This window comes from Podarcis gaigeae (genome assembly GCF_964106915.1).
Source record: "Podarcis gaigeae genome assembly, chromosome: 3".
NCBI lineage: Eukaryota > Metazoa > Chordata > Lepidosauria > Squamata > Lacertidae > Podarcis > Podarcis gaigeae.
Genome location: NC_139680.1, coordinates 21,673,482 through 21,693,269, shown reverse-complemented (window position 1 = coordinate 21,693,269; position 19,788 = coordinate 21,673,482). Strand labels below are relative to the sequence as shown.

At 43.8% G+C, this 19,788-nt stretch overlaps 1 protein-coding gene across 2 annotated transcripts in view; it reads right to left on the bottom strand.

Annotated features, from left to right (window-relative positions):
• Window positions 1-18,384, bottom strand: part of MFSD2B (MFSD2 lysolipid transporter B, sphingolipid) — a 36,682-nt gene extending 18,298 nt beyond the window's left edge. The window contains exons 1-3 of one of the 2 annotated variants that reach the window (XM_083730470.1): window positions 14,546-18,384; window positions 11,244-11,369; window positions 8,946-9,070 (exon numbers count right to left, since the gene is read on the bottom strand). In XM_083730470.1, the coding sequence (XP_083586596.1) occupies window positions 8,946-9,070; window positions 11,244-11,369; window positions 14,546-14,614 (320 nt within the window). In that variant the 5' untranslated portion in view covers window positions 14,615-18,384. Of the gene's footprint in view, window positions 1-8,945; window positions 9,071-11,243; window positions 11,370-14,188; window positions 14,497-14,545 lie in introns of those variants that run through there. The other variant, XM_083730471.1, reaches the window with a different exon arrangement.
• Between the last annotated feature and the right edge of the window lie 1,404 nt (window positions 18,385-19,788).

The window sequence follows — 19,788 nt, the reverse complement described above, 5'->3', positions numbered from 1 at the left end:
GCAATTCAGAGGGAAGGCCATGTATTTTACAGACATACATAATTTCCACAGCTCAAGGCAGCTTACATCATGAAAAAATACATAACTACAACGTGACAAAAGTAGCCATCCATAGTAAATACAAAAATACACAATACAAAACCAAACTGAACAATTTCCACATAAATCACAGCAAAAGATACAAAGAAAAAGCAGCAACAAGAGCAACAACTCCCTCCCCAACAACACCTCAGCTGCCTCAGGCCCTGCCCTCCCAGGTCAGGTGTAAAAAGGCCAGAACTTTGTGGGATGCTTAATTCTCATTTCCAGTAGAAGAGCCAGTCTGCCCAGGTTAAGTACCTTAAGACAAGGGCCAGCATCAAGGATGAGCATGGGTGGCATCTGCTGAAGGCTCACACTCATTTTACAAGGCATTGACTGAACTTCCTTGCTTTGGTCACATTTCTTGTGCTATTTTTGCAGAGCTTTTTTTTTCCAGCTGGAACTCAGTACCAGCACCTCTCAGGTGGGCGCATAGAAAAATACCACTAGCTATTTGGATGCAAGTTATATTTAGGAATAAGATGCAACATTTATCTGGTGACTTAAAACAAACAACACATAAAACAAATAATCCAATATAAGATTACAGAACAACCTACCAATACCAAATCAACACTGATCATGCAGACAGCAGTGCTAAATTAAACTAAAGTTGCAATCCTAAAGAGGAGTAAGTCCCATTGAACTCAATGGGGCTTGTCTATGAGTAAAAAGATATAGGTCTTTATCTGGATGTAAGTTAAGGAAACTTACAGCCTAAAGAAAAGCCATGCTTTGTCCACTGAAAAAATAAACTGTGGGAGCCTGGCAAGTCTCCTTAGAGCATTCTGCAGACTGCATATCATCAAACCGGTTTCCAGACTTTGTCTTTCAAAAGACTGTGAAAAATACACATATTTTTAAAAAGTCTATGGAAACTATAATTGAAGGAAAGGGAATAGAGAACACCATTGTCATATGCTAGTTTGGAAACATGCCCTCCTCTGTATAGTCAACATGGATAGTAGCTGCCACTTTCAGATGATTTTATTGCACAAAGGTGTATACAACAACACACACACACCATACGAAAGCATACTGTAATATAGGCTACAAAGAGCTAAATTTCATGATGGCTCTGTTTAGTTCAGCTAAATTTTCATGGTTCAAAAGCAACAAAGAAAATTTGTAAAAGTTTGCAGATGTTTAAGAAGCTGCTGTGCCTTTGTAATGATCATATGTAATATTTAATACTTAATGATTAAATTCTACAAGACAGGCTTAAGCAGTATGTGGACCGAGAACTCCCAGAAGTGCAAGCTGGATTTCGAAGGGGCAGAGGAACCGGAGACCAAATTGCAAACATGCGCTGGATTATGGAGAAAGCTAGAGAGTTCCAGAAAAACATCTACTTCTGCTTCATTGACTATATAAAAGCCTTTGACTGTGTCGACCCTAGCAAACTATGGCAAGTTCTTAAAGAAATGGGAGTGCCTGATCACCTCATCTGTCTCCGGAGAAATCTCTGTGTGGGACAAGAAGCTACCGTTAGAACTGGATATGGAACAACTGATTGGTTCAAAATTGGGAAAGGAGTACAACAAGGCTGTATATGTAGAATTCATCATGCGAAAGGCTGGGCTGGATGAATCCCAAGCCAGAATTAAGATTGATGGCAGAAAGTGAGGAGGAATTAAAGAACCTTTTAATGAGGGTGAAAGAGGAGAGCACAAAATATGGTCTGAAGCTCAACATCAAAAAAACTAAGACAGCTACTGGTCCCATCACCTCCTGGCAAATAGAAGGGGAAGAAATGGAGACAGTGAGAGATTTTACTTTCTTGGGCTCCATGATGGTGACTGCAGTCACGAAATTAAAAGACGCCTGCTTCTTGGGAGAAAAGCAATGACAAACCTAGACAGCATCTTAAAAAGAAGAGACATCACCTTGCCAACAAAGGTTCGTATAGTTAAAGCCATGGTTTTCCCAGTAGTGTTGTATGGAAGTGAGAGGTGGACCATAAAGAAGGATGATCGCCGAAGAATTGATGCTTTTGAATTATGGTGCTGGAGGAGACTCTTGAGAGTCCCATGAACTGCAAGAAGATCAAACCTATACATTCTTAAGGAAATCAGCCCTGAATGCTCACTGGAAGGACAGATCGTGACGCTGAGGCTCCAATACTTTGGCCACCTCATGAGAAGAGAAGACTCCCTGGAAAAGACCCCGATGTTGGGAAAGATTGAAGGCAGAAGGAGAATGGGACGACAGAGGACGAGATGGTTGGACCAGCATGAGTTTGACCAAACTGTGGGAGGCAGTGGAAGACAGAAGTGCCTGGCATGCTCTGGTCCATGGGGTCACGAAGAGTCAGACACGACTAAACGACAACAACAGACCGGTTCCAACCAGCTTGGACCTGTTCCAACCAGTCTAGAACGGTTCCAACCAGCTTGGACCAGTTCAAACTGGCTTCAACCGGTTCAAACCGGTCTGGGCAAGTTCCACCTGGTCTACAAAGGTTACAACCAGCTTGGACCGGTTACAACCGGTCTAGACCGGTTCCAACCGGTTCCAACTGGTCTAGACCGGCTGAAACCGGCTTCAACTGGTTCAAACCGGTCTGGACCGGTTCCAACTGGCTTCAACCGGTTCAAACCGGCTTCAACTGGTTCAAACCGGTCTGAACCGGTTCCAACCGGTCTAGACTGGTTCCAACCAGCTTGGACCGGTTCCAACCTGCTTGGACAGGTTCAAACTAGTCTAGACCGGTTGTAACCAGCTTGGACCGGTTCCAAGTGGTCAAGTCCAGCTGAAACCGGCTTCAACCAGATTAAACCTGTTCTGACCGGTTTGGACCAGATTTAACCGGTCTGGATCGGTTCCAAGCAGCTTGGACCGGTTACAACCAGTCTAGACCAGCTGGAACCGGTTTCAACTGGTTCAAACCGGGTCCGGACTGGTTCCAACCGGTCTAGACCGGTTCCAACCAGCTTGGACCAGTTCCAACCGGTCTAGTCCGGCTGAAACTGGCTTCAACCGGTTTCAACCGGTCTGGACAGGTTTCAACCGGTCTGGACAGTTTCCAACCGGTCTAGACCGGTTCCAACCACTGGGACCGGTTCCAACCAGTCTAGTCCAGCTGAAACCGGCTTCAACCAGTTTAAACCTGTCTGGACCAGGTCCAACAGGTCAGGACCAGTTCAAACCGGCTTCAACCAGTTCCGACCGGTTTGGACCGGTCCAGATTTAACCGGTCTAGACTGCCTGAAACCGGCTTCAACCGGTTCCAACCGGTCTAGACCGGCTGAAACCGGCTTCAACTGGTTCAAACCGGTCTGGACCGGTTCCAACTGGTCTAGACTGGTTCCAACCAGCTTGGACCGGTTCCAACCTGCTTGGACAGGTTCAAACCAGTCTAGACCGGTTGTAACCAGCTTGGACCGGTTCAAAGTAGTCTAGTCCAGCTGAAACCGGCTTCAACCAGTTTAAACCTGTTCTGACCGATTTCGACTAGATTTAACCGGTCTAGACCGGTTCCAACCACCTTGGACCGGTTATAACCGGTCTAGACCGGCTGAAACCGGCTTCAACTGGTTCAAACCGGTCTGGACTGATTCCAACCGGTCTAGACCAGTTCAAACCGGCTTCAACCGGTTCAAACCGGTCTAGACCGGCTGAAACCTGCTTCAACTGGTTCAACCGGTCTGGACCGGTTCAAACCAGTCTGGACCGGTTCCAACCGGTGTAGACGGTTCAACCGGCTTCAACCAGCTTGGACCGGTTCCAACCGGACTACACTGGTTCCAACCAGCTTGGACCGGTTCAAACTGGCTTCAACCGGGTTCCAACCGGTTTGGACCAGATTTAACCGGTCTAGACTGGTTCCAACCACCTTGGACCGGTTAGAACCGGTCTACACCAGCTGAAACCGGTTTCAACAGGTTCAAACTGGTCTGGACGGGTTCCAACTGGTCTAGACTGGTTCCAACCAGCTTGGACCGGTTAGAACCGGTCTAGACCAGCTGAAACCGGTTTCAACTGGTTCAAACCGGTCTGGATGGGTTCCAACTGGCTTCAACCGGTTCAAACCGGTCTGAACCGGTTCCAACAAGTCTAGACTGGTTCCAACCAGCTTGGACCGGTTTCAACCTGCTTGGACAGGTTCAAACCAGTCTATACCAGATGTAACCAGCTTGGACCAGTTCCAAGTGGTCTTGTACTGGTCCCGGGGGGAAGGTACTGTTACCGTAGACAGAGTTCACAAGCTGTGAGGCGAGGTCCGAAACAGGGAGCTGGGGGGGGGGGACAGGAACTCACGAGGATCAGAAGCAGGAAGCCGGGCGGGGAACAAGAACGCTGGAAGGTCAGAAGCAGGAGGCCGGGCAGGGAACAGGAACACTGGAGGAACAGGACTGGATGCTGGCCGAAACAGCTCTTCAGTGATGACGTTGCTCCCGCAACCTGGGACCGGGCTGACTGACCTTTATCTTCTCTAAGGCCAGGGGCGGTCCCGGCCCCCAAGAGCCCCGCCTCTCCTGGCCTTAATGCGAGCACTCCTCCTGGGAGAAACCAGTTCCCTTCGCCTCTCTGCCCTAAGCCTCTGCAGTTCAGGAGAGGCTGAAGGGTTACTGGGCCCCGGGGGAGGCTCACCTGTAGGCACTGAGTCCTCAAGCACCTCTGGGGCCAGAATGGTTTCACCTGGTGCCTGCTCCTGAGGATCTGACACAGGTGCAGGCTCCTCAGAACCTAGGCCTTGCCCCAGTTCAGCCGGCCCTGGAGGCGGGGACTCCTGTGCAGGCTGGGATTCCTCTGGTTCAGCCTCTGAATTGGAATCCCAGGCCATCACAGGTCTAGTCCAGCTGAAAACGGCTTCAATTAGTTTAAACCTGTTCTGACCGGTTTGGACCAGATTTAACCGGTCTAGACCGGTTCCAACCAGCTTGGACCGGTTCCAACCTGCTTGGACAGGTTCAAACCAGTCTAGACCGGTTGTAACCAGCTTGGACCAGTTCCAAGTGGTCCAGTCCAGCTGAAACCGGCTTCAATCAGTTTAAACCTGTTCTGACCGGTTTGGACCAGATTTAACCGGTCTAGACCGGTTCCAACCAGCTTGGACCGGTTATAACCGGTCCAGACCGGCTGAAACCGGCTTCAACTGGTTCAAACCGGTCTGGACTGGTTCCAACTGGTCTAGACCGGTTTCAACCGGCTTCAACCGGTTCAAACCGGTCTAGCCTGGCTGAAACCGGTTTCAACTGGTTCAAACCAGTCTGGACGGGTTACAACTGGCTTCAACCGGTTCAAACCGGTCTGAACCAGTTCCAACCGGTCTAGACTGGTTCCAACCAGCTTGGACCGGTTCCAACCTGCTTGGACAGGTTCAAACCAGTCTAGACCGGTTGTAAACAGCTTGGACCAGTTCCAAATGGTCTAGTCCAGCTGAAACCGGCTTCAATCAGTTTAAACCTGTTCTGACCGGTTTGGACCAGATTTAACCGGTCTAGACCGGTTCCAACCAGCTTGGACCGGTTATAACCGGTCCAGACCAGCTGAAACCGGCTTCAACCGGTTCAAACCGGTCTGACCCGGTTCCAACTGGTCTAGACTGGTTCCAACCAGCTTGGACAGGTTCTAACCGGACTACACTGGTTCCAACCAGCTTGGACCGGTTCAAACTGGCTTCAACCGGGTTCTGACCAGTTTGGACCAGATTTAACCGGTCTAGAACGGTTCCAACCAGCTTGGACCGGTTCCAACCGGACTACACCGGTTCCAACCTGCTTGGACAGGTTCAAACCGGCTTTAACCGGTTCCGACCGGTTTGGACCATATTTAACCGGTCTAGACTGGTTCAAACCAGCTTGGACCGGTTAGAACCGGTCTAGACCAGCTGAAACCGGTTTCAACTGGTTCAAACTGGTCTGGACCGGTTCCAACCAGCTTAGACCGGTTCAAACTGGCTTCAACCGGGTTCCGACCGGTTTGGACCAGATTTAACCGGTCTAGAACGGTTCAAACCAGCTTCGGCCGGTTCCAACCGGACTACACCGGTTCCAACCTGCTTGGACAGGTTCAAACCGGCTTTAACCAGTTCCGACCGGTTTGGACCATATTTAACCGGTCTAGACTGGTTCCAACCAGCTTGGACCAGTTAGAACCGGTCTAGACCAGCTGAAACCGGTTTCAACTGGTTCAAACCGGTCTGGACTGGTTCCAACTGGTCTAGACCAGTTTCAACTGGTTCAAACCAGTCTGGACGGGTTACAACTGGCTTCAACCGGTTCAAACCGGTCTGAACCAGTTCCAACCGGTCTAGACTGGTTCCAACCAGCTTGGACCGGTTCCAACCTGCTTGGACAGGTTCAAACCAGTCTAGACCGGTTGTAACCAGCTTGGACCAGTTCCAAGTGGTCTAGTCCAGCTGAAACCGGCTTCAATCAGTTTAAACCTGTTCTGACCGGTTTGGACCAGATTTAACCGGTCTAGACCGGTTCCAACCAGCTTGGACCGGTTATAACCGGTCCAGACCGGCTGAAACCGGCTTCAACCGGTTCAAACCGGCCTGGACCGGTTCAAACCGGCTTCAACCGGTTCAAACTGGTCTGACCCGGTTCCAACTGGTCTAGACTGGTTCCAACCAGCTTGGACAGGTTCTAACTGGCTTCAACCGGGTTCTGACCGGTTTGGACCAGATTTAACCGGTCTAGAACGGTTCCAACCAGCTTGGACCGGTTCCAACCGAACTACACCGGTCCCAACCTGCTTGGACAGGTTCAAACCGGCTTTAACCGGTTCCGACCGGTTTGGACCATATTTAACTGGTCTAGACTGGTTCAAACCAGCTTGGACCGGTTAGAACCGGTCTAGACCAGCTGAAACCGGTTTCAACTGGTTCAAACTGGTCTGGACCGGTTCCAACCAGATTGGACCGGTTCCAACCGGACTACACCGGTTCCAACCTGCTTGGACAGGTTCAAACCGGCTTCAACCAGTCCAGACTGGTTTGGACCAGATTCACCCGGTCCCAACTGGTCTAAACCAGTTCCAACCTGTCTAGACCGGTTCTAACCAGCTTCAACCGGTTCCAACCGGTCTAGTCCAGCTGAAACCGGCTTCAACCAGTTTAAACCTGGACCGGTTCCAAGTGGTCTAGACGGGTTCCAACCAGCTTGGAGCGGTTCAAACCGGTCTGAACCAGTTCCAACCGGTCTAAAGCGGTTCCAACCAGCTTGGACCGGTTCCAACTGATCTAGACCATATTCAACCGGTCTAGACCCATTCCAACCAGCTTGGACTGGTTCCAACCGGTCTAGACCGACTGAAACCGGCTTCAACCGGTCTGGAACAGTCTGGACCGGTTCCAACCAGCTTGGAGCGGTTCAAACCAACTTCAACCAGTTCCAACCGGTTTGGGCCAGATTCAACTGGTCTAGACCGGTTCCAGAAAGACATTTACCTCTGCTTCATTGATTATGCAAAAGCCTTTGACTGTGTCGACCACAGCAAACTATGGCACGTTCTTAAAGAAATGGGAGTCCCTGATCACCTCATCTGCCTCCTGAGAAATCTCTATGTGGGACAAGAATCTACAGTTAGAACTGGATAGGGAACAACTGATTGGTTCAAAATTGGGAAATTCTACAACAAGCCTGTATATTGTCTCTCCGCTTATTTAACTTATATGCAGAATTCATCATGAGAAAGTCTGGGTTGGATGAATTCCAAGCCGGAATTAAGATTGCCGGAAGAAATATCAACAACTTCAGATATGCAGGTGACATAACCTTGATGGCAGAAAGTGAGGAGGAAAAGAACCTTTTAATGAGTTTAATGAGGGTGAAAGAGGAGAGCGCAAAATATGGTCTGAAGCTCAACATCAAAAAACTGAAGATCATGGCCACTGGGCCCATCACCTCCTGGCAAATAGAAGGGGAAGAAATGGAGGCAGTGAGAGATTTTACTTTCTTGGGCTCCATGATCACTGCAGATGGTGACAGCAGTCACGAAATTAAAAGACGCCTGCTTCTTGGGAGAAAAGCAATGACAAACCTAGACAGCATCTTAAAAAGCAGGGACATCACCTTGCCAACAAAGGTCCGTATAGTTAAAGTCATGGTTTTAATACAATTTAATATAATATTTAATATAATTTAATTTTATCCAGCACTAGAAAAGCTTCCTACAAATGTAGGAAAGGAAGAAATCCCCCCCCATCCCATTCCAAACCTTGAGTAAGCTAGAAGAGTATCAATGTTGCAGCATCTGTTTCCTGTCAGAGCCTCATATATTTAACATGCTCTTGGCTCTGGTGAATTTGTCTAAGCAGAGATAAACTACTGGACACATCTATTTTGGCAAGCCATCACCCTTACCCACAACAGGTCTCTTGGCCATATATGCTTTGCTCTATGAAAGCCAAATGTGGACGTTTCAGAGTTTAATCTACAAGTCCCTTTTCTAACTTATTCTCAGTCTGAAATCTAGAAAGAAAATGTTTTTTATTTTTTCCTTCCCTTTCCATTGGCCACAACTGGGTAGTTTTGTTTTAAGCTTGCACCTCTTTCTATCTGAGCAAGCTTGTTTAAAAAAAGAACCTGGAACTAATACGATTTCCCCAGGGGCAAAAAGAGATGTGCAAGAGTTAGTTTGTTCTGCAAGAGGCTCATAAGAATGAGCATAGCCAGCGTAAAAGGTAGACGAATGCCAAACTTCAGCAAGGATGGCAAGTACCTGGCTACCAACTGCTGCTATGCTGTGTACTTTTCCTTTTGCAAATCTGGAAAATGGATAGGTTTTACAAGAACATGTTCATAAAAATCAACCAACTTAGGGACCCGGCATGCATGTAGAATACAAAGGAAAATATGTTATTATAAGCAATCAGCAAAGAAGAAAATAAGCCAAACTACTAGCTTGCTTACCAAGGCATAAGTAGGCCAATTTTGGTCCGTTTGCTTTTACTAATAAGATAGCCGGCAACAGGGTCTGCTGCTGCCCCCCATGTTTTGCCAATAAAAAGCACCAAAGAAGTATGAAATGGAGTAATCTGAAAAACAAAAAAGGACACCTACCTTAAGAAAGGCGTAAACATTACAAGAATCAGAGAGCACAAAATAACTCTCCAAAAATGTATTTCAATGCATTATATAAAATGAGAGAAGAAGTCTATTACTGTATTTTGTTGCTAGAGGTTTCATTTGTGCTACTGCTAGTTGGTTTTACTGTATATTTTGGCATCATTCTAGTTGTATGGAAGCTTGATTATATTTTAAGAAAAGTGAGATAGAAGATTAAATAAACATGGACACAACACCACATGCTGGTTGCTACTGAAGGCATCAAATAGATGACTCTCCATCATCAGTGAGGAACAGCAAGCTAGCACTATGCTGATAATGAACAAAATAGCACAGTGATCCATAAACTGTGCTCCATGGATAGCTTTCAGGTGGTCTGTGAAATGGCACCCAAAATAAAGAGGTAAATTAAGGCCTTCCAGAGCAAACAATGACAAATACTTTTAAGCATTACTAGCTAGTGACTGAGCAGTGATAGAGTCATGAACATTCTGTCACTGAAATTCTGTCAGACAAGAAGTTACAACTCAAAGTTCTTCTCCACTCCCAATGTACAGCTTCACTTCAAAGAAGTGTCACAGCCCAGAAGACTTTCAGGAAGTTTTCTACATAATGTATGCAATTACGATGGTCTTCAAAGGATAGTCTCATCTATTATAATAGCACTGTTAAGAATTACTACTACACAGCATTTGAGGGCTGATGCAAACATTTTCAGAGCAGTGCAAGGGGTGTTCCTATAAGGCTGAATTCTGGCTGCATCTGCATCATACCTCGGGTTATGAACACTGCGGGTTGCGCGTTTTCGGGTTGTGGACTGCGCTGAACCCGGAAGTACCAGAACGGGTTACTTCCGGGTTTCAGTGCTTGCGCATGCACAGAAGCACTGAATCGTGTCGCGTGTGCAGACGCGGCACTGTGGGCTGCGAATGCTGCAGGTTGTGAACATGCCTCCCGCATGGATCACGTTCGCAACCTGAGGTATGACTGTATATGCAGTAATCATGTGGCTCACGCAACTGGAAAAAAACCAGGACTAGACTGCAGTTTACATGTCAATCACTCATTTGACCACTTAATCACAAATTTGTCCAAAGGTCTGAACTGGCACTGGGGAGTAGAATCAAGCTCTCCTGTGAAGACAACCACCACTTCAAATGATTTGAACTTTACATTTTAAACTTTACATCTTAAATGAACCTCCACCACGTGGTTGTTAGGTGAGCAGTGGTCCATAGAAAGGGTTAAACAAAAATCCACAAAACCGCACACAGGTACGTGAATTATCCAGTTCCATCTACAAGCTATTTGTGCAACTGCACTCAGGAGACATGGCTTGGGGGACCCATGCCAGCTGAGCATGCTGAACCAACTCAAAGTCCTAAACAGATTACTGGAGGTTTGGTTTGGGCCGACGAGAAAGGGCATCCTGGGACTGTTCAGGGGGTGGAATAGAGGGAGACAGACTGGTTTACCATCACTTTGCTACCTAAATGATTTTGGGGGAGGAAGTGGGGATTTGGCTCCCCCTCTAACAATCAGTTTATTGTGGGATGTGAGGCAAATATCCTTCACGCTCTTTTCCTCCCATTCAACAATTCTTTGATGGCTCCCACTCATTAGTAAGTCTTTTTACTCCTAACGAGTTCAGCAAGTGCTTCCACAAATCTTCCTAACTGGAGATGTGTAAGAACAAAGAGAGATGTTTACAAGCTCAATTATCTCAATATTATTAATTTTTATTTTGTTTTATTTTTAATACCACCTTATACTCACAGTTATCAGGGTGGTTCACAAGATAAAAGCACTATATAAAAACACAAAGTACATAATAAAAATTAAAACCACCACCACAACAATCCAATAATCCCCCACAACACATTTTAAAAGGGTATCGGATGTCAATCAGCCAAAGGTCTGGTTAAAGAGGAACATTTTTACCTGGTGGTGCAAAAAATGTACAGTGAAGGCACCAGCCTAACCTGCCTAGGGAGAACATTCTGAAAATGGGGAGTCACTGCAGAAAAGGCCTCTTCTTGTGTTGCCATCCTCCAGACCTCTCATGAATACCAAGTTGACACACATGACACCGGCAAGGATGACATTCTCTAACTTGTCCCTGGAGCTTACAAAACTACTTACCATTGCTATATCTAAGAGAAAGATTTGCAGAAAGAAAGAGGTGGCACTGCTAGCAGCCTGGTTTGGAGCACCTCCAATGCCATAGCACAATTTGCTGCACACCGAAAGCTTGTCTTCATTGCTGAGCTGAAAAGGTGAAAAGACAGGCCAAGATCAAGTACAGAAACAGTGGCGATCAAATTTCAAAAAGTTATGAATAGATTCCAACCTCTTGCTTGCTCTCTCTCTCTCAACAGAATGCATCTGCTCACCTAAAAAATAATTGACAGAGAAACAATAGGTCTGAATCACTTTTAATCAGGAGCCCACAAATATGGTTGCCATGGCGATCAACTGTGCACTGCAGCTCCTAGCCATAAGAAGGAATTTGTCTGCCCTTTTTTGTTTGTAAAGAAAATGTTTAAAATAAATTTGCCAGACCAGACTCTCCTACTGTCACTAATCTCGCCACACCCATTTCTGTGCCACCCCTTGCTGAACAGAAGCAGCACTCTTTTCAAACAGGGTTTTTTAAAAAATAATAATATTAATAGTGGCAATTGCAAACCCTAATGCATATATTTAGTTTGTGTATTCTTGAAACATTGTTAACAAGGAACTATACATAGACGGGGTTATTTTCAGCTACTGATTTCAAAATCTGCCAGTCAAATAAATATCCACCCAGTCCCATGTTGTTGCTGTTTCATTATCAGAAAGGACCAGGATTGAACCAGCAGAAGTTTGAAAAGAATGAAAAAGAACTACAAAACATGGGACTCAGAGATAAAGCTACAGGCTGGCCTCATCAATGAGAAATGAGCACTGGAAATTTTGACAAACTCTCTGAAATTATCTTGTGAGCATTAGTCGGTTTCATGCTTTCAAGCCTTCTAAAATCCAACCATTTCCCATTCTCTTTGCATGTACAGTACTTATTGAAATCCACAGAATTTCCAGCGTTCCATTCCTTCCTCACCTTTATTTATCTATTTCATTGTTCTAAGGAACAAACTGGTTTATCGATGGATTAACTAAGTGGTTCTCAAACTTTTTTCTCTGGACTACCCTTTTAGAATAAAAAATTGCTTGCAGTTTTTTTATTGATAAGAAATAAATTGGGAAACAACTAGGAATGTCCTCAGTATCACATGATGCTCTCGATGCATTCAGCAATACTGCATGGCACACAACACTCCTGGAATTGTACTATTTTAGGGACAACGCTTTTCCAGGTACTATACTTAGCATTCAGTGCTGCTAAATAAATATTGAAGCACACCTGCTGTACTCAGCTCCTTCCTTCTCTGAACACTGAAAACAGGAGGGAGTAATAGGCAACAGGACACAGTGGGAAGGACCATTGGTGGTGGGGAGAAAACATACTAGCCAAGAGGAATGGTGTCGGGAGAGGAGAAATAATTGTATCTGAGTTAGTTTTACTGTCGTACCTTGGATCTCAAGGCTCCCGCACGATTGAAACCCAGAAGTAAGTGTTCTGGTTTTCGAATGATTTTCGGAAGCTGAATGTCCGGCACGGCTTCTGCGGCTTCCAATTGGCTGCAAAAAACCAAGCCGTGCCTTGGTTTTCGAACGGTTCCGGAAGTCAAATGGACTCCCAGAACGCATTCTGTTCTGCATTCTGAATGCAAACTGTAATTTGCTTTAAGGATTATTTTGAATCAAAAGGTGGGGAAAAGTTAATAAATAAACAAATATATTTTTTTTGCAAGAAAACAATTGAATACAGTATCTTTTGAAAAAAATGTACATTTTGCAAGGAGCGATGCTTTTTATATTAAGTTGTTTGCTCAATATTCACTTCATTTGGAAGTAACCAGAGCATATTTTAGGCTGCAGTCTGAGGCACATTTATCTGTCCCAATAAACTGTGAGGCTTATTCTGAGTAAAATGTACAGGATCGTACTGTAAGCAAAGTGCAGGTTTTGTACTGCAAGACTTTTTCTTCACACTCTCTCACCTACTCATTGAAAGCAAGACATTTAAAAGCCACTCGCTCTCCTTGCCCCACATTCTTCTTCTTCTTCTTCTTCTTCTTCTTCTTCTTCTTCTCATTTACTTTTCTCTATGTTTGCAGGGGTTTGGATTGTTGGTGTGTGATGGTTTATCACAGAAGAATGGGCAATTCTGTAGATGCATATTGTTTGTATTGCAACATTAAACCAAAAAATCAAATAAGGTTTACATTTTTAAAACAGGCACCTATCTATAATATTTTGCAAATAATTTAATTTACAGAATGCAGTATTTTAAATTCAACTAGAGTTTCACGCCGTGTGATCTTTTTGTTTTGTTCATTCTTATTCTTAAAACTTCTCTCTATACTCAGAAAAACCTTACACAGCCTTCACAATAGGTTAACTACCACTTCATAAATCAGTTGGTTCACATTGATGGTAAAAAAAGGCTTCCCCACTCCTGCTCTTTCTTTACACGTTTTGAATGAGAAGAAAAACTATATTATTATTATTATTATTATTATTATTATTATTACCCTTTATCCATAGATGTCAGAGTGGTTCAATGCATTTTGAATATCCAGCAAGAAAGTCAATTACTTCTGCTGGCTTAATTTAAACTTGAAGTTGTGATCTGCAGAATGACATGTGAAGCTACGTTTTTATGAAGAAAGAGATGTGGGAAATTTATTATTATTATTATTATTACTATTATTATTATTATTATTAACCTTCATACCTAGATGTCAGAGCTGTTCAGAGCATTTTTAATACCCAGCAAGAAAGTCAATTACTTCTGCTGGCTTAATTTAAACTTGAAGTTGTGATCTGCAGAATGACATGTGAAGCTACGTTTTTGTGAAGAAAGAGATGTGGGAATTTTTTTAAAAATTATTATTATTATTATTATTATTATTATTATTATTCATCCCTAGATGTCAGAGCAGTTCAGAACATTATGAATACCCAACCAAAAAGTCAATTGCTTCTTCTGGCTTAATTTAAGCTTGAGGTTGTGATCTTCAGAATGATACATGAAGCTACATTTTTGTGAAGAAAGAGATGCGGGGAATTACTATATTATTGTTATTATTAGGCCCGCCTTTCTCTCTGACGGGACTCCAGGCGGCTTACGGATTAAACAAAAACAAGTCTTGCTACCGGGTTAAATTTAGTAAAAGCACTTGATGGTGAGACTTCGCGGTGTTCCCTGCCTCGACGTGGTGTTTTTTTCCCCCGAGGGACGGACGAGAGCGCAGGTAGCTCTCCCCTCGGGGCGTCCCGGCCAGGCAACGGAGCCGGGACGCCGCTCCGTGTGGAAAAAGGGAACTTTCTGGACTCACCTGTTCGTCGCAAGCCCCCTCCAGCCTCGGCTCGGGCAGCAGCGCGCCGCTCATTCTCGCGCCGGCCATCGCGGCGGCGACGGCGGCAACGGCAGCCCTTCGACAGCGGAGCCCCGCGGGCGCTGGTTCGCCCAGGGGCGGGGCCGCCCGCCCGGCGCTCTAGCCTCCCTTCGCCGGGGCGGGCAGGGAGAGAAGCGGCCCAAGGGGTGGCCCCTCGCCGCTCAACATCGACCTAGAAGAACCGCCGCCGTCGGCCCTGGCCAAGTTGGCTTCTCCGCGGCCCGTGAGGCGCGCGTCCCTTTCCCGCCCCCTCCAGTTCTTCAGAGCCCACCCGGTGCTCAAAAAAAAAAAAAAAAAAAAAAGCCTCTGTGTAACTCAGTCTGCAACCGCTAAGTGCTCCTTGCCTCCGTGAACCGCCCTGAGACTTCCGGGGTATAGGGAGGTATATAAGTTCAATAAATAAATATGAAACCCATTGAATGCTGTGGGTTCTGCGCCCAACGTCCGAATGGACGCCTCTGCGTGTTTTCTACACAGATGGAACTGCCTCAACTCAGTTCCTCTGGTGTGGACTTGGGTCACAACCGTTGGATTCCTTTATTTTCTTGTATATAATTTTATTAAGTTTTCTGTTTTACAGTTTAAAATACTCATTTGACATCCTCAAAATATCAATGGCTTCCCTTCTCCTCTTTCCATGGTTCGTTTTACATATCATAAATCCCAGCGTGTTTTACAAACACTATGCCATTATTGCATCCATCAAAACTTGTTTACACTGTTGAATTTATGTTAATGCTGCCAGCGTTTTCAGCTGCCAACACATTTCCCACATATTCAATAAACGTTTTCCAATCTTCTTTAAACACGTTTTCTTTGTGTTCTTTTATTCCTTATGTTAAGTCTGAGAGTCGTGCCTATTGTCAACTTAAATTGCCATTCTTCAGTTGGGACCTCGCTCGCTTTTCATCCGTTAGCTTCCTTTAAACCTTTTCTCTCTCAAACAATTCTGAACTGCAAGGGCCCACATTTATATTGTTGTATAAAACCCCTGAGCTTTGTGTTTACAACAGAAACTTAAGGAGCCTGAGCTCCTCTGTTCAAACAGAATTGCTGGCAAAAGATGCGTAGAGGCCAATCTTTCTGGGCTAAACTGGGTATTTACACCTGCTATCCTCCAAGGCATTGCCTATCCTCCAAGACAAGGCATCTTCCAGGGTTACGTCTCTCCTCTCATTTTGCCCTCACAACAAGGCTGCAAAGTAGGCTAGTCCAAAAGGACAAAGTCTTCAGATCATCCAATAAGCTTCATGGCTGAGGTCAGAGGGTTTTGGACATGGGCCTGTGCTGCCTCGCTCCAGCAATCTCAAACGCTATATACCAGGGATGCCAAGTTTTTGCATTGGAAAAGATTCAGCCCATTTTTTATAGCGCTGTGCCGTTAAGTTACCGTCAGAAACTCCTGAACCTCCCCAGCAGCACATATCAGATTTTACCACGGCAAAAAAGACTGATACTGATGGACTGGAAGAATAAAAATGGGGTTCCCTTGTACGACTGAAGACTTGCACAAACTCCCAACATATGAACGACTTGCATATAAATGCAGACTTGCCATGGACAAATTCAACGACATTTGGAATCCATTCCTACAAATACTGTAATAAGTTAAGATCTGGTTAAGTTCAGTAACAATTGTAAAGTATAGAGTTTGGGGTCCCCCTCTTTACTTTCCCTTCTACACGGGTGCTCTTTCTTTTTCTCTCTTTTATTTACATCTCACCATGTTTAGTGCACATATAATTATGTACTTTTAACTTTCAATAAAGATGTCTGGTAATTTTTTATTTTGTTTAAAGACATATCAAATTTTAAGCCATGTGTGAATTACAAGGATAAAATATAGCCAAAGACAATTCAGGCTTGAATCAGTGCTTTTAATAGTATTCATTCCAGCACCCCCTCAGAAAAAACCAACTACCCTACAACTTTTATAAATACAAATAGTTCTACAAATAGCCCCCTATCAATATTGTGCCTCATCTTTCCAGTTCGGTACTGTGCTGAAAATATGTTTCAAAGTAAAATCTTCGTATTGTGCTTAAAATCATAACAAATGAAGAGTTTAAACTGCATCCAGTCCAAAAATTGCAGCTGCAACCTAAGCACACACCAGCTCCTTTTGAGAAGCTTGCTTCGGTCATGGCATGCATAGTGATTGCGCTGTGAGTCCTGCGTCTGTAGAATCCCATTTTTCAGTCTTCAACTCTCTGGATATCACAGTTCTCTCTGGCTGCAAGCCTCTACACGCTTACCTGGGAGCAAGTCCCATTGAACTCATTGAACTTATTTTGAAAACAATAAGTATGATAGAGCACTGCACATTGCTATTTCTATGGTAATCTGAACAAATGGGTCTGTAAACGGGTTTGGGCTAACCATGGTTGACACATCTAACCACAGTTGCCTCGAAAATTGAAAGGTGGTAGGAGAGTAACGTCTACAGGATTGTGTTTGCCTGCTTTTCAGCTCAGCAAGTTAAAGCAATCCTTATGTCTCCTACCACTTTTTAAGAACTGTAACAGGAAGGTTATTGCCTATGCCAAGTCATTTTCCAGCAATTTTAAGAAATGCACTAATTAATTTGCTTTATCATCTAAAATTGAATGCCCAGCTTCTTGAAATAACACTGCTCGTCTCTTATTACCAGGCCATTTTGACTTTGCTGCATATTACAATATTAAGGCACTAAGTTCAAACAAGTATTATAACACTGGAACACTACGAAACAGATACTGTATGTGTGATTTTCAACATACTGTATATAAAGTTGATGTTGTTACTGGATTGGGTGTCCTACAGTTCAACGCATAGCTACGTAAAGGTATGCATATTAATTAACGTCAACAATTTGGTATCAATACATAACTTTTTTTCAGGGGAAAATACCATCTGGTTCTTTTAATACTTCCAAAAAGCAAATCCTTCTCGCATGAAGAAAAAACCATATTAGCAGGCGCTTGCTTTCTGTGGATCTACGGTAAACAAGACACAACAATCAGTTGCTTTGAGAAGTATATACAGCATTCCGTGTAGCAAAGAACAGAGAACACTATCCAGATTTTCTAATCACTAAAGCAATTAGTAGATTGGATAATTCTATATATTGTTCCATGCTTCACTAACAAAATATGCTGTTTCTATGAACAGTACAAGTGCATCATAGTAAACATACAAGAAGATTGAATATATAACTTTGTGCATGGGTGTTTGTATGTGTGTATACACACAAACATACATACTATATATCAGGAGGGCCCATGAACACACTTGCAAACATCCTGGGCATCACACACTCTGCAACTTATACTATTGGCTACAATAGAATACTTCTTTCAAGCCTAATTTCAATGGGAGAGGGTAAGGGGAGAAGAACTGAAGGGCTTCATGGGTACTTGTGTACCCACCGCACTGGCAAATATAAATGTGTACACACACATGCCAGCATTTATTTATTTTAGTGGTTTCGTGCAAATTTGGGTGAGCTTTTGTAATGGAAAACGAATGTCTCTGCGTGCATAAAGGGCTGATTAACACAAGACAAAATATTCCACATGGATGAAGGAAAGTGTGTAAGTCTTGTGCGAGGTTCCATCAGGTATAATGAACAGATATGTCTATTTTACTGAGAGAGTGTTCAGATTGGAAGTCCCCATTAACGCACTCCAGTAAAACACATTTCCATTTTCATACAAAGAAGGTACCGTAACTGAGAAACTGTCAGAAATGCGATTTCTCCTATTCGTTCTTTGATATTCTTTCAAAAGTGCAGACAATAACAGTCTAAAATACAGTTTAAAAGAAAATGACAAATACAGTTTAAAAGAAAATGAGGACTTTCAAAGAGAGATTTCTCTTAGAGACGGTGTTGACAATAACACTTAATGTCCATTAGTTACGGCTCTGTTATGTTTAATCTTTTTTTTTTAAAGAAAAAAACATTATTGGGGTATGTGTTTAAATAAATAAATAAAAAATAAAAATAAAAACCAGTTTAATGTTCCAAGAGGCTTTCAAACCTGAAGGCAATATAAACCTACATTCATGGCATTTAGAGCATTCCAGGTTAGCTTTCCTGAAATGAGCTAAAAATTTAAGTACTCATCTTCCTGTGCAAACTCCATGTTGGCTATGGTAATCAGATCAAACCCTGTTCTATTTCCTTATTACAGAAAAAATGACTAAGAGCAGAGTTTAGTCAGCTGAATAATCTGGAATGACTCACTTAGTGAAGTCAGAAAATGTGCATTCCTAATAATGTTCTGGTTTTAGTAAAAATGGTATACAAATATCAATAATAATAATAATAATAATAATAATAATAATAATAATAATAATACCAGATATTTGGAGTCGGGGAAGGGAGATCCTTTGAGGCTAAGGCATGGTTAAATTACAGGGTGACCTTGTGTATGCATCCTGAAGTTTGGAGTACTAAACTGCAGTATCAGGTGAAAATTAAAACATCTCTTTTTGCATGCACAACAGAACTTCTCCTGCCTTTCCTACCCCTCTATCCGCCACCAACATCTGCTGTGAAACCTCTTCTACACAGCTGGATTCAGCAGAACATGAACAATTGGGACAATTACACAGGTCATTCTCCTCACTCTTATTTAGAGTTTTTATAAGCCACTGGGAAAGACATCTGCAATTGGCCCTTGCATACGTTGCCGTTGTGATGTGGAGTCTGGTTACATCATTTTCGAAATGCATGAATCTGTTCTGAGCTATGGCATAACAAAACTGCACTCTTTTTCTCCAGCAAACAGAGGACTTCCCTGTCAATTCCTCTGCTCAGTGGTATCAGCGTGAGGCAGTTGACTAGGCTCCTTCTCTTGGTCATCAGGCAGAAGCCATTTTTGACCAAGCCCAATATTCAGGATGACACCTCAGCTGTAAGAAAACTTCCACTGCAGCTGACAATAAATCATCAACCCAACAGTATTAACATCAGCAGAACTTTAACAGGTGAAAAATACAATACAGTATATAGGCCTTCATGGACCTAAAACAGAGTTGCATGGAGAACAAAAAAATAAAATAACTGTACCCAACAGTCATGAGGGGGAACTGTATGTCTGAAGAACCCTTTGACAGGTGGACTGCCCCACCAAGAATGGCAACTCACAGATAAGGCTGTTTCCCATCCTCTAGTAGTATCTATGTGCGACAGTCTTAAC